The sequence below is a fragment of the Hipposideros armiger genome, unplaced genomic scaffold (genome assembly GCF_001890085.2).
Source record: "Hipposideros armiger isolate ML-2016 unplaced genomic scaffold, ASM189008v1 scaffold_667, whole genome shotgun sequence".
NCBI lineage: Eukaryota > Metazoa > Chordata > Mammalia > Chiroptera > Hipposideridae > Hipposideros > Hipposideros armiger.
Window position 1 is genome coordinate 288,850 of NW_017732017.1, and position 14,339 is coordinate 303,188.

The window sequence follows — 14,339 nt, forward strand, 5'->3', positions numbered from 1 at the left end:
ACTCATGGCAGCCCAGCTCCAGGTTGAGCTGTTGTTCAGCATCTTAGCTGTGGAGGGCAGTGTCACTGGCCCTCATATGTGGGATCCGAAGTGGGCCCTCTGGCGTCCCAAGCCAGTTCTTAACCATTGCGCCACTCGGCCAGCCCTCCTAGGTCTGCTTCTATTCCTTGCTATTAGTCATATTTTTCTGCTTCTTATGTCTTGTGATTTTTTTTTTATTGTACTGTGGACATTGTGTATAAAAGAACCATAGAGCTGGAAATCAGAGCTGTTTTCCCCTGCAAGGCAGATCCCTGAGTTCATCAAGAATAGAGGGAAGCCAGGGCTTGGTTGAAGCTTTTGTTACACTCATTTCCATTCTGATTTCAGAGATTTCATGGATCTGGTGTGTTCATTGTAGAATTCCCCCTCTAGGGCGAGTATCTGTTAAGTGCTGTGAGGCCGCAGGACATTTCTGTCTTCCTTTCAAGCCCAGCATCCCACAGCACCCCAGTGTTCATTCAGCAGCCGTGCTGCAGGGGAGAGTGGCTGGGTGTGCACGCCTCCGCAGACTCGGACTCTTCATGCCCTCCCACATGGCCATTTGACACAGTATTCCCCTGACACTCCTTCATTCTGGGATGATGGTGTCTCGGTGCTGTCCAGTAGGACTTTTGTGATAATGAAGATCTTGCTCATATGTGCTGTCCAAAGTGGGGATCTAGCCACACATGGCAGTCAAGCACTTGAGATGTGGCTAGTGTGACTGAGGTGCTCAGCTTCTAAAGTTTAATCAGTCTAAGCAGCTGTGTGTGGCGGAGGCTGCCGTGCTGACAGTGCACATTTAGAGTGTGTGTGATCTTGAGCAAGACCCCCCACTCCTATTCTGAATCTGAATGTCCTCATTTGTGATTGAATTAGGTGAGTTTTGAGGACCCTACAATATAGGAAATTAGTGTTTAAAAACAAGATTTCTATTCTGGAAGGTAAGGCCTTTGGAAGAAATTTAGTATTTTATTATCAGAAATGTATTTTTTAAAACTTACTAAATATTATTGGACTCTTGGCTCTGGTATTTATAGAATTTTTCAGAATTTCTCTTCCGTTGGTATCTGGAGAAAGGAAAGAGAGGCAAATTACTATCCCAGCCCATTTCTCAGCATGGAGAGCTGGCGAGTTTTTTGCAAGCTCATGAACACCTCAGCTGGTTACATGAAATTAACAGCCAAGAACTGGAAAAGGTAAGAAGGATTCAGTTATAAGGAGCACAGTTAAGCAGTTTTGTTTATTTAGTTTTAATTAGTTTAGTTTTTAGTAGTTAAAATACTTATAGATTATAGATTATTTTCATTATGTATCTCCTATTCATAATTTGAATATTCTTTTTGATTTATGATTTCATTGCTATTACTTCTGATATCTCAATAAAATAATGTAGTCTATTGTGAGTTAACTACTATTACAGTAAAATAAAGCACAAAAATTGTATTAACATGTAAATAACAGTTGACCTATTTTTGTATTTTTTTATAATAAATATGTTAAAATTATGAATAAAAATGGTACACAAATTAATTTCAAAGTTCTTGACAGGATACTGAAATGAATATATAATTGTTAATAGAGTAAATATTTCATATATGTCTCTTTTTCCAATAATTAGTGGGGGTGGTTGATATTTTATTGTGTAATTACTTTTTAGTATATGGTACTCATCAGTTTTTAGGTTTGCTAATATTGACCTTTCATTGATGTAGCTTGGTACTTTTGGTTGTACTTAACCTTTATTTCAACTTGAATGAGTAACCAGGACCCTATCACAGTGCTCATATTTGGTTTATTGTAGGCTCATGCAACGCTTCTGGGTTTGGCCAATACGGAAACTCGTTACTTTGCAAAGAAAAAAACCCTTCTTGGCTTGAGTAAATTGGCTGCATTAGCTTCAGACTTTTCAGAGGATATGCTACAAGAAAAAATTGAAGGTAAAAGGCATCATTTGAATAAGACATATACAAATCAGGCTATCAAGGAACTCTTATAATGCGTTCCTGCTATCATTTAATGGGATCCACTAGAAATAGGACCCATCTTGCCTTTAAAAGGAATGCTTTCTATTCAGTGTCCTTAAATAATTACTCAGTTATGTACTTGGGATTCTCTTTCTGGAGGAAAGTAATTTGTATTTTAAATAAGAATTCCTAAAGAATAAATCCAAACGATTTTCACAGAGTCCTCTAGTACCCCTTTAGTAACTCATATTCTAAGAATGAGAACTATGAAGAAGTCTGACCTTTGCTGTGGGGTCTCTTCTAGACAGTGGCCCTTCTGAGGTTGTTGGCTTCAGAATTCAAAACATTTGGTGTCATAATTGTGAAACTGTTGGGTTGTCCGAAAAGTCATGACGTATTTTTCTATGTTTTTCGTTGCAAAAATGCGTCATGACTTTTCCAACAACCCAATATTTTGTGTATATTGTACCCTGAGAAAAGAATTGAATATATTTTTATTTTTGCAAACCAGGTAGAGGGGAGATATAAATATAGAAAGAAGAATCCTGCATTATTGCATTTGAATTAGAGATACAAGATGGAATTATGGTTGTTTAAAAAATGCTTGACTCAGTCCACTGAAAAGGCCTAATAGCAGCAACACCCCAGGAGTATGAGTGTACCTAGTCCCATAGTTTGGTTTCTAAATGAGGGCTTATTGAAGAAAAGATCCTGGGGAGTCTTGTTGGGCCAGAAAGCAAGGCTTATTAAAGATGTCAACACGACATCTCCCACTGGCCTGGCCAAGTTTGGGGATAATTTGAACACCAAAAAGAATGATGGTAAAGGATTGTATTTCAGTTTTAAAAAGAAAAATCCATAAATCCACAGTGATAATCCAAAGGAAAGTGGTCAGTGAAATGCTTCTTTACCAAAAAATAATGCCAAAAACTAATTAATGTAGAAAAAATGACTGACTTGTGAAGTCACCATTTTGCAACCTGGTTCATAATTGCTCATCAAAGGACACTAAATCACTGAGTTTAGGGGTTAGTTCAGCATCTCATTGCAGAGATGTAACAGACGTCATCGCCAACAGAGAGACAAACTCACACTGCACACTTCCGGGAGGGATGTAATGTGATAGCATATGACACCACCTGCCTTGCATTTTCGCCAGAAATGTTCAACCTGAATCACGAGGAACAGTTAGCTCGGTCCATGTGTGGGGCATTTTATAGCACAGCCAACTGAGCCTTCAAGATTCAGCAGTGTGAAAGGCAATAAAACAATAAGACAGGGGCCCTTTTAGATGAAAAGAGCCCAACATGGCATGAGATTCTCGATTGGCTCCTGAATCCTCCTCCAAATAACCAGAACAACTATGACAAACTTTTTGGGACCAACTGGGGAGCTTTGAACATACTTACCATTAGATGATGTTACTATATTGATGTTAAATTCTTTACGCCCAATAATGATATTGTGGTTGAATGTCCTCATTCTTACGAGACACACTGAAGTATTTAGAAATGAAATGTCATGATGTCTACAACTTCTGTATGATTTAGGGGGAAAAGTGGGTGGGTGGATGGATAGGCGATAGATAGATACATACATACATAGGTAGATGATACATGCATACATACGTACATATGTACATACATACTCAGAGCAAAGTTGGAAAAATGTTAACAGCAGGTGTCTCAGGTATAGAGTGCACATTGTATTATTCACATTTTTCTGTAGGTTTGGGATTTTTCAAAATAAAAATTGCAGGGGGAAGTCTCCAGTGTGGTCAGGTGAAGTATATGCAGATATGGGTATGTGGTTGTAAGGCTTAGCCATAGAGTCAAGTCTCTGATGTCTGCATTCAGATTATACTGCTGTCATCTATTTACTCTTAGTAGTGGATGCAGTGGAAAGAATCTGGATAGAAATTGGATGGATCTGGTTTTAAATATTTGCTCCAACTCAGTAGCTTTGTGACCTCGGGTAGCTGATTTACCCTCCTGAACCTCAGTTTCCTCATCTATAAAAATGGATAATTGTAAGGATCAGAGACACTGTGTGTTCCTTGAAAAAAAAGGTCTCGATAAATCATAGGATTAGCATTTAACTTTTATTATTAAAATTATTTTTCACTGTTCAGGAGAATCTTTCTTTAATCTTTTGTCTTTAAGTACCAGTAGTGCCTGTTCTAGAGGTTTTGTGTGTGTTCTGCAGGCTAATAGTCTGAAAGGGGATGTCACAGTTTAGCCCACCAGGAATAGATCATGTTAATCGGAATATTTTAACAAGGCTTTATCATTTCTCATGTTTCCCTTGCTCCAGGTATCATTGGAATTCTGGTCATCATTTTGCATTTGATCAGTTCTTAGCTTTTGTTCTCTTAGCAAAAGGGGAGTATTTTCAGGTCTCAATAATTTCCTGTAGACCTTTATCACAATGTGTCTAATCATGGGGAGTATTTAAAAATAATTTTCTTTCTGGTTATATCAATAATTCCGTCTGGAAATTTGTAAATCACAGAAGGAAAAAAAAAACACCACAAAAGATAACACATCTGTAATCCCACTGCCCTGAGATAACTACTGTTACTGTTTTGTGTATCTGCCTAGTCTGTTTTCCTAGGTATGGAAATTGCACAAGAATGTTTTGTTTACCTTTTTACAAACTTGGGATTGTGTGGGATAACCCCAGTATCTGAATGAGCATGGCTGTGCTTTGCTCACTCCATTTTGCTGCAACCGCTGTGTTTGAGGCTACACAGCAGTTCTCAACCCTTTCTTCCTACAAGCCAGCACGTCCTCTTGGACAAAACGAGGCTGTGGGCTGCAGCCTGGGTAGTTTATGGGAAGGACAGGCCCCTTGCACCTCCTCCTGCAGCAGTAAAGCAGGGCTCGTTAAGAAATTGGGCTCATAATCATCCAGGCTTTGTTTCTCCTGGAATGCATTCATGTTGACTTTTAAGGAGATCATTTTCCTTAGGGAATGAAATTATACTAGAAACTCTGGTGGGAAGAAGCACTTCACTGAGTTACCATAAAATGGGACTGAGACCCCAGATTTGGGGGGCTGTGCCTCACGAAATTGCTGTCTGCTCAGGTAGATGGGGTGTATTTCCTTACCTCTTCTTTCCCGTCGGAACCGCTGCCAGCTGCTGTAATAGTTCATACAACTTGGGTCAAATCATGAATATGTTCTAGCATAGTCAGAAATCATAATAAGCAGAATTATTTTTTTATTAGTTTCAGGTGTACAAAACAATGTAATTATTAGACATGTACACCCCTCACAAAGTGATGACCCTGCTCCCCCAATCTACTGCCCCTCTGACATCGTGTATAGCTGTTATAAATCCACTGACTCTATTCCCTGTGCTGTATTCCACATCCTGTGACCATATATATATATATATATATATATATAAAATTATAGTTGACATTTAGTATTATTCAGCTTCAGGTGTATAGCGCAGTGGTAAGGCATCTACACCATCCATGAAGTAGTCTCCCTAATAAGGCAAGTGCCCATCTGACCTCCTATAAAATCTTTACAACATTATTGATTATATCCCCCAAACTGTCTTTCATATTCCCCTGGCAATACTGTGGCTACCAATTTGTGCTTTCTAATCTCCACCCTTAAAAAAATAGAACAAGCAGAATTAATAATACTCTAAGATCACTGAATCATGATAAGATTCCCTTTAGAGATATTTCTTTTTTTAAAATTCAGATTTGTTTTATGATAGCAGGAGTGAAGGTTAATTCCCCCCGCCCCCGATTTTGAATTCTAGAAATGGCTGAGCAGGAACGCTTCCTCCTGCATCAGGAGACGCTGCCTGAGGCGCTGCTAGAGGAGAAGCAGCTAAGCCTGAGCGCAATGCCAGTCCTGACCGCACCGCAGCTCATCAGCGTAAGTGCATCGCAGCCCTTGCACCCTTCCTTGGCCTCACAACAACCTCAGCGTTTCCGGCCGGGGTGGTGCAGCTCCCGCTTCCTGGTAACTCCCCGGGAATGAGCAGTTGGAAGCTGCTTGGGAGCTAGACACCAGTTACCAGAAGCCCCGCGTCCCCAGGCCTCCATCTGTTCCTGAAGATGCTTGTATGCATCATGAGATGCATTTCAGGCTCTTCTATGAGAAAAAATGGCTAAAGGACCTAGATCTAATAACCTGCAAGTGGCATCTTCACCCTTTTCCTCTGCCACATAACCCAGTCCTGAGGGCACGTCTGGGCTGTGGACTACAGCCTAGATGAGCTGGCTCTGTTGTTATATACACTTGTAACTTCAACTCTACTCTCCTTTCATTTCAAGAAGGCATTTCAAATGCAAGAGTGCTGCCATAGATAGCATCACCTTGAATTTGCTCTAATTATATTAGAAAGAATGGGAACCATCCAAAACCCCAGATTTTAGCTGTTATCACTAGCAGATTCCCATAATCGAGGTCACAACAGCCTCTTCTAATAAAGTACATACATTTTAAAATCAAAGATGCTGTTTCTGGAAGACTCACCATTATTTTGTGTATCAGAAAGAAGAAAGTAGTGCCAAGTTTACTCTGATATATCACCAATTTTACCACATTCCAAGTTCATAGATGTGAGCATTGTGGAGAAAAAGGATGCTCAGAAACAACGAAATAAAGTATCATATTTAAGTGTTGTAAAACAATGAAAACAAGTAGTAGCTTTTTCTGAAATGGTTTGAGTATTATCTTTGCTGTTAAAGGATTATATACAATCTTTTAAAATGAAATGTGTTATAGTCATGAAAAGAAGATAGGAAAAATTCAAATTGATATTTTTAATAAGGCAAGTATTTTTCTGATTATAAAATTCCAGGAAATGTGAAGGACACAGAAATGAGTATATATTCAGCTGTGATCTAACAACCAGGATAGCTGTTGGCGTGCGTTTTCTTACCTTTTAAGCAAACTGTAGACCAACTCATGCTTTATCATAGGTCTCAATTTTTAAAACTGTTTGAAAAGACATTTCAAAAGCATTCTAGCCAGCTTTAAAAGTGCAAAAGCAGCAATTTATTGCAGAGTACATTTATAAGAATACTGGAATGTGTATACTATCTTGAACTTAAGAATATAAATTTGCTGTCATCTTAAAAGTATGTAATACCAAGTTATTCAAATTAATTACTGATTGAACATATGCACCTTTTAAAAGATAGTTCATCGTGAGGTAGACGGCAGTTAATTTCCCAATGTGAGACTATTCTTTACTATAAAAGTGCCTACAGCTTAACTTGAAGGACAGTGACTCCTTTTCTCTAAATTTCTCTAGTCTTGCTTCTATTTTTACGTAAATATCTTTCCTTGCTATAGCTGTATATCTGTGAAGAAAACAGAAGAGCTAATGAATATGATTTCAAGAAGGCTTTGGACTTGCTGGAATACATTGAGGAGGTAAGTAAACTCACTTGAGATGATCATAGCAAGTACCGGAGTTATACAGCGTTTTCTGTAGACCCGAATACAGAAAAAATACCTGTTAGCCAATTATGAACGTCTTAATTAAAAAAGACTGTCTGGCTCAACTACCTCTAACTCTTGGGTTATGTACAGCTCTTTAGAAAAGCTGTCAAGCAATTTCATTTCCTGATAATTCTCACACATTCCCAGATGTCTTTTCTGTGCACAAATAAAAAATGCTGCTTTTCGGGCCGGCCTAAGTGGCTCAGTTGGTTAAGAGCTCGCTCAAGAGTGCAAGCTCTGAGAAATAGCGGTTCGAGTCCTGGCCCGAGCTGAGCAGCCGTTGAGCTGCCAACAGGTGGCAGGATGGCTCAGCTAAAAAAAAAAAAAAAATGCTGCTTTTCTAAGTCCTGAGGTATTTTTTTCCCTTTCATTTATTATGTCATTATTAGTTCCTCAGGCTGATATATTGCCTTATCAATTCTTTTTTTTTTTTAAAGATATTTTTTTATTGGGGAATTGGGGGGATGGGAACAGTGCTGGGGAATTGGGGGAAGGGGAACAGACAAGTTGCTGTCGTTTTTGTTCTTCAGTCTAGTTGTGGAGGACGTTGCTTCACTGGCGCAAGTTGGCACCATCATTGTGCTCTTCCCGGGCGAGGCGGATCAGTCGCCGGCTTCTGGATGGCCGCTTATGGCGGCTGCTGGCCGCTCACGCTGGCTGCTGGCTGCACACGGCAGCCCATGGCAACCCACTGCCACAGGGGCTGCAGCCTACGCCGTGGCCGGCGACTCACGGCAGCCCAGCTCCAGGTTGAGCTGTTGTTCAGCATCTCAGCTGTAGAGGGCAGTGTCACTGGCCCTCATATGTGGGATCCGAACCGGGGCCCTCTGGTGTCCCAAGCCAGTTCTTAACCATCGCACCACTCGGCCGGCCCTATCAATTTATTCTTGATAGTATCCACCCTCAGAGAAGCTGTGTCTCAGCCCTCTTAGAAAAAAAAAGATTATAGTGAAAACTCTGTAGATTCGTAGTTGGCCCCGCAGTTGAAAGTGGTTTGGTAGATTTTCAAAACAATTGTTGGCTTTTACGTTACCTTGTTTAAAGTCTTAACTCTCCCAAGATTTCTGACAAAATCAGATTATCAAAGAAGAATCAGAAACTAATTCATACAGCTATTAATTGGCTTACTCTTCTATGTAGTGTTAATGTTTTAAAGAAAGGGAAGTTTTTTTTAAATCAGGGTTTAATGAGAATTTTTTGTTTTGCTGTGAAGGAGGAAGCTGTAAATATCAATGATCTAAAACTGGAAATCCTTTGCAAAGCGCTTCAGAGAGATAAGTAAGTCCCCAGAGCGGGAATTTAAGGGATGGTTTGGGGAAAGTGTGCCTCAGAAATGCTGTGGGATACTCTACGTGGCTTTGTAACCTGATAATGCTGTGACACGCTGATATGTTGTGAAAGTTATAATGGTTGCATTTTAATCTTAAATTTTTCATTCAGTAATGAAAGAATAGTTAAAGGTTCAGGACTGCTGGCATAATAAATCTCTAATTTGATTTTAAAATTCAGACTGTCAGTTTTTACAGAAATACATATGTTCCTATTTTCACTGAAAAAGTGCCAATTCTGCCAAATAAGATTTGAGGCTGTGTTTTGTTATGTTATATATAAAAGTCTTTACAGTTTGAGGATCAGCCCTCTCTGGTTTATCGAGACCTCTTTTTCATGCTCACCTCCTTCCTGCAGAGGAGGACTTTTATCCATGGGAATGGTGGTGTTAGGCGGTGGTAGAGAAAAACTAGAATAGTCAGCTCCCAGGGTGGGTTGTTTCCAGGAGAAGAATTTTAAAGAGGACATAACTTGCATGCTCAAGCCTTCCCTGCTCTCTTAAGCCTTTCCCGGTGGTGGTGAGCAATGACAGCGGGGTTCTTGACTGGAGCATTTCTTCCTCTGCCTACCCCCAAGTAGTTCAGTGGTTGTTACATTTGCTCTTGGAAGGCACCCTCTCAAGCATCCGGCTCTGCCTACTTGATTCTCTTTCCTGATCATAAAATCGTGTGCTGTCATCTGACTGGAGCACCTGGCTTTTTGTTTGTCATGTGGGATAGTCCACTGATTACTATAGAGCAGTGGTTCTGTGTTTGTATTTCAGCAGTAGGTAATCGCAACTAGATAAAGAAAACTCATGTTGCACCAGAGACTGGCTGCCGTTTTATTTTCATGAAAATCAGAATCTGTTATAACACCTTGTAACTATTGCCTGTGTTCTCAAAAGATCATGCTTGGGGGTCCTCGCTGGACTTACTACTTATGGATAGAATTTTCTTGGGAAAGATACCTCCCTACTTGGTTTTGACATCAAATGCATGCTGGTTATATTTGGTGAAGTGTAGCATCTATTGGGTTGTCGGGAAAGTCATGACGTATTTTTCAATGTTTTTCAATGCACAAATGCATCATGACTTTCCTGACAACCCAATAATATCTAATATAATGACTCTAAGTATAGTCACCATTTAAAACTCCCTTAGTTAAATAATATGAAACAGAATCACAAAACTTAGACTGCCCATTCCTACCCGCCATCAGAACAAAAAAGCCACAGTAGGAAACAGATGTCATTTATTTCAGTGTATCCGTGATTTCATTTTCACATCACAATGATTTTGTTTTCTAGCTGGTCCAGTTCAGACGGTAAAGATGATCCAATTGAAGTCTCTAAAGACAGTATATTTGTGAAAATCTTACAGAAACTTTTAAAAGATGGTAAGTAGTTTGTAAATATTGGAAATTGCAACATCACACCTCAGTTTTATTTATTTATATATTTTTTTAGCTGAGCCATCCTGCCACCTGTTGGTGGCTCAGCGGCAGCTCATCCCGGGCTGGGAATTGAACCACTTGTTGCTCAGAGCTCACACTCTTGAGTGAGCTCTTAACCAACTGAGCCACTCGGCTGGCCCACACCTCAGTTTTAGAAATCTTAGAATAATGGGTCAAATGCAAGGCAGTTTAAGATTCAGTAGTGTCATACTCAGAATTAGAGAGATTTGTTTAAAATAAAGGGAGGGCTTTTTCCCTTCCCTCCAGCTGGGGGAGCATGTGGGGAAGGGGTTAGACTCTCCATCCACTTGGTCCTGGGGGCCTACCCTGGGCAGGGTCTGACTCAGGACGGATGGGGTGGATCCACATGTTGGTTGTGACGCTGAAAATATATGATAGAAGTAATCATTCCTTTAATTTTTCAATGAACTCTTACGAAGACTGAAAACTTGAAATGAGGTATAAACTTTTTTAGTATATTCCTACTAAACTGACCACGCTTAAGAAGAAATGACAGATTCTTTTTTACAAATCATTGTGGACATGTGCGCTTAAAATCACTTTAGGAACAAATAAAAAGAGACAAGAAGGAAATGTTTTGCATTTGTTTTGTACCTAACACAGCGAGCAAAATTTCATTTACTGACCAAGACACAAATATGCAAAGAAGCTGTTACGGATAAAATGCTGATTCTTGAGGAAAGATGAATTAGACGATACTTCTCACCTCTTTTCATATTAACAGCTTAACATGTGGACAGTGTTAGACCAGAGGTGAGAGGTGTTGCATGTTTTATACATAAAAACAAGTGTGGCTCATATTTATCACAACATTACTAGACATGTGACACAAAATCCAGGCAGTGTGCAAAGTCAGCCACCCGAGTGCTTACCTATCTTTTCAAATGTAAGGACACTCTCTTAATACCAACTGGAAAGAAATACACAATGAAAAAGCCATTGTAAATTCAGCAGTCCTTCTAAATGGAATTTTATTCATTGTGCTGCATTTACACAATTTGAAACTTTTTATCTATACATATAACTACAAGATACATTATTTAATCTACACAAAATGTGCCCAACCCAGTGCCTGGTACATAGCAGCAGCCACTCAATAAACTGTTGGTCTTTGAATGTTCAGAATTATTTCACAGCTTCATGGCCTCAGCTTCTCTTGTAAAGGATTCTGCTCTGCAGTCCTCCATTTTAGCATCACTGGGGAGTGAAGGGCCCTTAGAGGAGCCCCATGGAACTCACCCCCAGCCAGTGTTCTGAGGTGAAACACAAGCCAATTCTGTGTTTGTGTTCCAGAAACTCCCATTTTGGAGCCCATCTACTTTGACTTCTTCCATGCTTCCCAGATTTTTAGTCTCCTGCTGGAACTGAGTAAATGGAAATACAATTCTTTGACTGGGTTACTTGGAATGTGCTCAGAACTGACCGGGACGTTTATTGATGAAAAGTGGTGTTTGATCACTCCACATTGACAGCCTTTTCATTGTCAAAAAATAAGTAAAACTTAAAAATAAAATATGATGGCAGGGATATAGCAAAAGAAAATACCTTTTGCTTGGAAATACATGGAATTCAGAAAGAGCTAAGATGTATCTATAAGACTTTCTCTTTTCTGTATTTGGAATTTGAAGAAATAACTGAATATGCTTAATTTCTCTGTGCTTTTGGAGGTTCTCCACTTGAGATTTTTAGAAAGCATTTGGACCCAAGTCTGATGCTTTCCATGAAATTAGTTCTCAGAAAAGTGCTACAGAACTGAATTGTGGCTAATTATTTAGTGCTATTATAATTAAAGGTGACTTTGCAGCTTTTGCTATTCTTAGATTATGAATTATGGGTGGGAAGGAATCAGGAATGGAAAGTTATAATTTTATAAAACAAGTTATTAAATTTGGACCAAAAGACAAAAACAAGTAGACATGACTTTATAAATAAGTAAGTAAATATATATTCTTCATAACAAGCCAGAACATTTCTTTCTGGAACCTTCTTAATAACATGACTTCCCTTTACAATAGTAAATGTTTTTAAAGGACAGGTTCGGAAGATGGAGAGATAGGTACCCTCACGTTCTATTTCATAGGCCTTGTCAGCCAACAGTTACTTCAACCGATGGAAAAAATTCGGCCTGCACATATATTTAAATTGTCCACAAGCAGTGTTTCAGTTTGTTTTCTCGTGTTATTAAAGTACATACAGAGCAAAATGCACATATCAGTACCTGGACTTTAAAATTCTTCTAATTCGTCACCAGCATTTAATAGTTGAGAAGAGTTCTTGCAAGTCTTATTTTCTGACTTCTCTTGAAAATCGAAAGATGTGCCTACCGCAGGCTGGAATGTTTATCAGCAGACTGCGCGCAGAGCTGTGGAGGGCTGCCCTCTGGATGGGTGGTGGCCGTACGTTTACCGAGACCCCAAGCCCCATCCTCAGGCTGCCCCTGCCAGACCCTCGCAGGCGTTCGAGTTGTGGCCCCTGCTCTAAAGGAAAGAAAGGAACCATCAAACTTTAGGTCCACACAGAAGGGGTGTACTGTAAAAACAGAAGCCAAGGAAGATGTTAGTTTTTTTTTAGAGATCTTTTAGAAATTACAAGTGTAGCACTACAGAGAAAAAGTCGGTTGAAAGTGTGTTAATTGTAATAAATGATATATAATTTGGATTTAGCCTCGTAACATTTATTAATCCAAATTTTTATTGTATTACAATTAAATACAAAAAAATGGTGCTAAGCATTTTGAGGGTGTTAAAAAAATAACCCAGTGTTTGATTTTGAGAACCTTATGGTAATGTAACAAATTATAAAATATTACCTTATTAATTTAAAATTTTTCCTCTAGTTTTCTTTATCAAATGAGAGAATTGTACACAGCCTTTTGTAACTGCCCTGCTCTCAGTTGAAACAACCCATTTAATCAGTGCTCACTGGCTTCCCGGCTCCATAGAAAACTGATGAAGAAATGGTTCCCTCATGTCCCTAACTGTAGGTTTAAACTTCAATGCATTTGGAGATACTGTAGCTAGCTTTCATGAAAGTATTTCTCCTATATCATTTCCCAGGTAGGAGAATATATAATTGTTTGAAATACTTGTTCTCAGGTGATTATTAGTTAAAAACTTCCACATTGGAAGAATGACTTAAGCTGTGGAGAAAAATGAAAATATTTCAGATTTTATTAAACTTTAAATAGATTGCCTGTTTTCACCAATAGGGGAAAAGCACTCAAACAGCTTGTGCTAAGAATGTCCAATTGTTAAATCTGGTCATCTAACAGTTGGAAAGAATTTTAAAAAGTGTTTCCCAGTAGCAGAGTGACATTATAGTTTAAATAGCAGCACAGGTGTTCTTACCATCAGTCATCCTAATGCGTCTGTGAGTTTGGTGAAAGTACAGTAAAACCTGACTCTGTTTGTTTTAGGCATTCAGCTCAGCGACTACCTGCCAGAGGTGAGAGACCTCCTCCACGCAGATCAGCTGGGGAACCTGAAGTCCAACCCTTACTTTGAGTTTGTTTTGAAAGCAACTTATGAATATTATGTCCAGGGACAAATGTAACTTTTTCTAGGACTTGTCATAGTTTCTGAAAATTTGTATAAGCACGTCCTTATAAAAACTTTAGGCCTTAAACGTCTAGAGGTCTGTCCAGTTTTATGGCGTGCTGCTGTGTTTTTATACTTTATTTGGAAGCTGCTCCAGTTATTGGGAGTGGTTTTGGTTTCAGCTACATGATGTTTTCTTCTCCTTTTTTCCATCTGAAATTCATTAGTTGTCTCCATCCTCAGGACCCTGTTCACGCTCACTGTGCCCAGGGTTCTGGAGTCCTTGTCTCAGTTCTGGCTACTTGTGTGCACGTGTCACTTCTAGGTATTAAAGCTCCTGGTATTAAAATGACAGGATCGCCCTGGGTTGTCTCTGAAATTGCTGTGACTGGCTATCATGCACTGACGGGATCGAGTGTTTGGCATCTGTTTTGATTAGGACTGGTAGGAAGTATTTAGTGAAGTTTTGTAAGTCATAGGACTAAAAGACAAAACAGAGTGGGCGTAAATCATGTGAGTTTGATTACTGATTCATTCATTGGGAAAATTTTAA

The 14,339-nt window shown here is 39.2% G+C and overlaps 1 protein-coding gene across 1 annotated transcript in view; it reads left to right on the forward strand.

Annotated features, from left to right (window-relative positions):
- Nucleotides 1-14,138, forward strand: part of NUP133 (nucleoporin 133) — a 54,819-nt gene extending 40,681 nt beyond the window's left edge. The window contains exons 20-26 of the mRNA XM_019626357.1: nt 1,062-1,220; nt 1,826-1,961; nt 5,770-5,888; nt 7,317-7,397; nt 8,680-8,744; nt 10,084-10,172; nt 13,666-14,138. Of these exons, the coding sequence (XP_019481902.1) occupies nt 1,062-1,220; nt 1,826-1,961; nt 5,770-5,888; nt 7,317-7,397; nt 8,680-8,744; nt 10,084-10,172; nt 13,666-13,802 (786 nt within the window). The 3' untranslated portion in view covers nt 13,803-14,138. The remainder of the gene's footprint in view (nt 1-1,061; nt 1,221-1,825; nt 1,962-5,769; nt 5,889-7,316; nt 7,398-8,679; nt 8,745-10,083; nt 10,173-13,665) is intronic.
- Nucleotides 14,139-14,339: the final 201 nt, after the last annotated feature.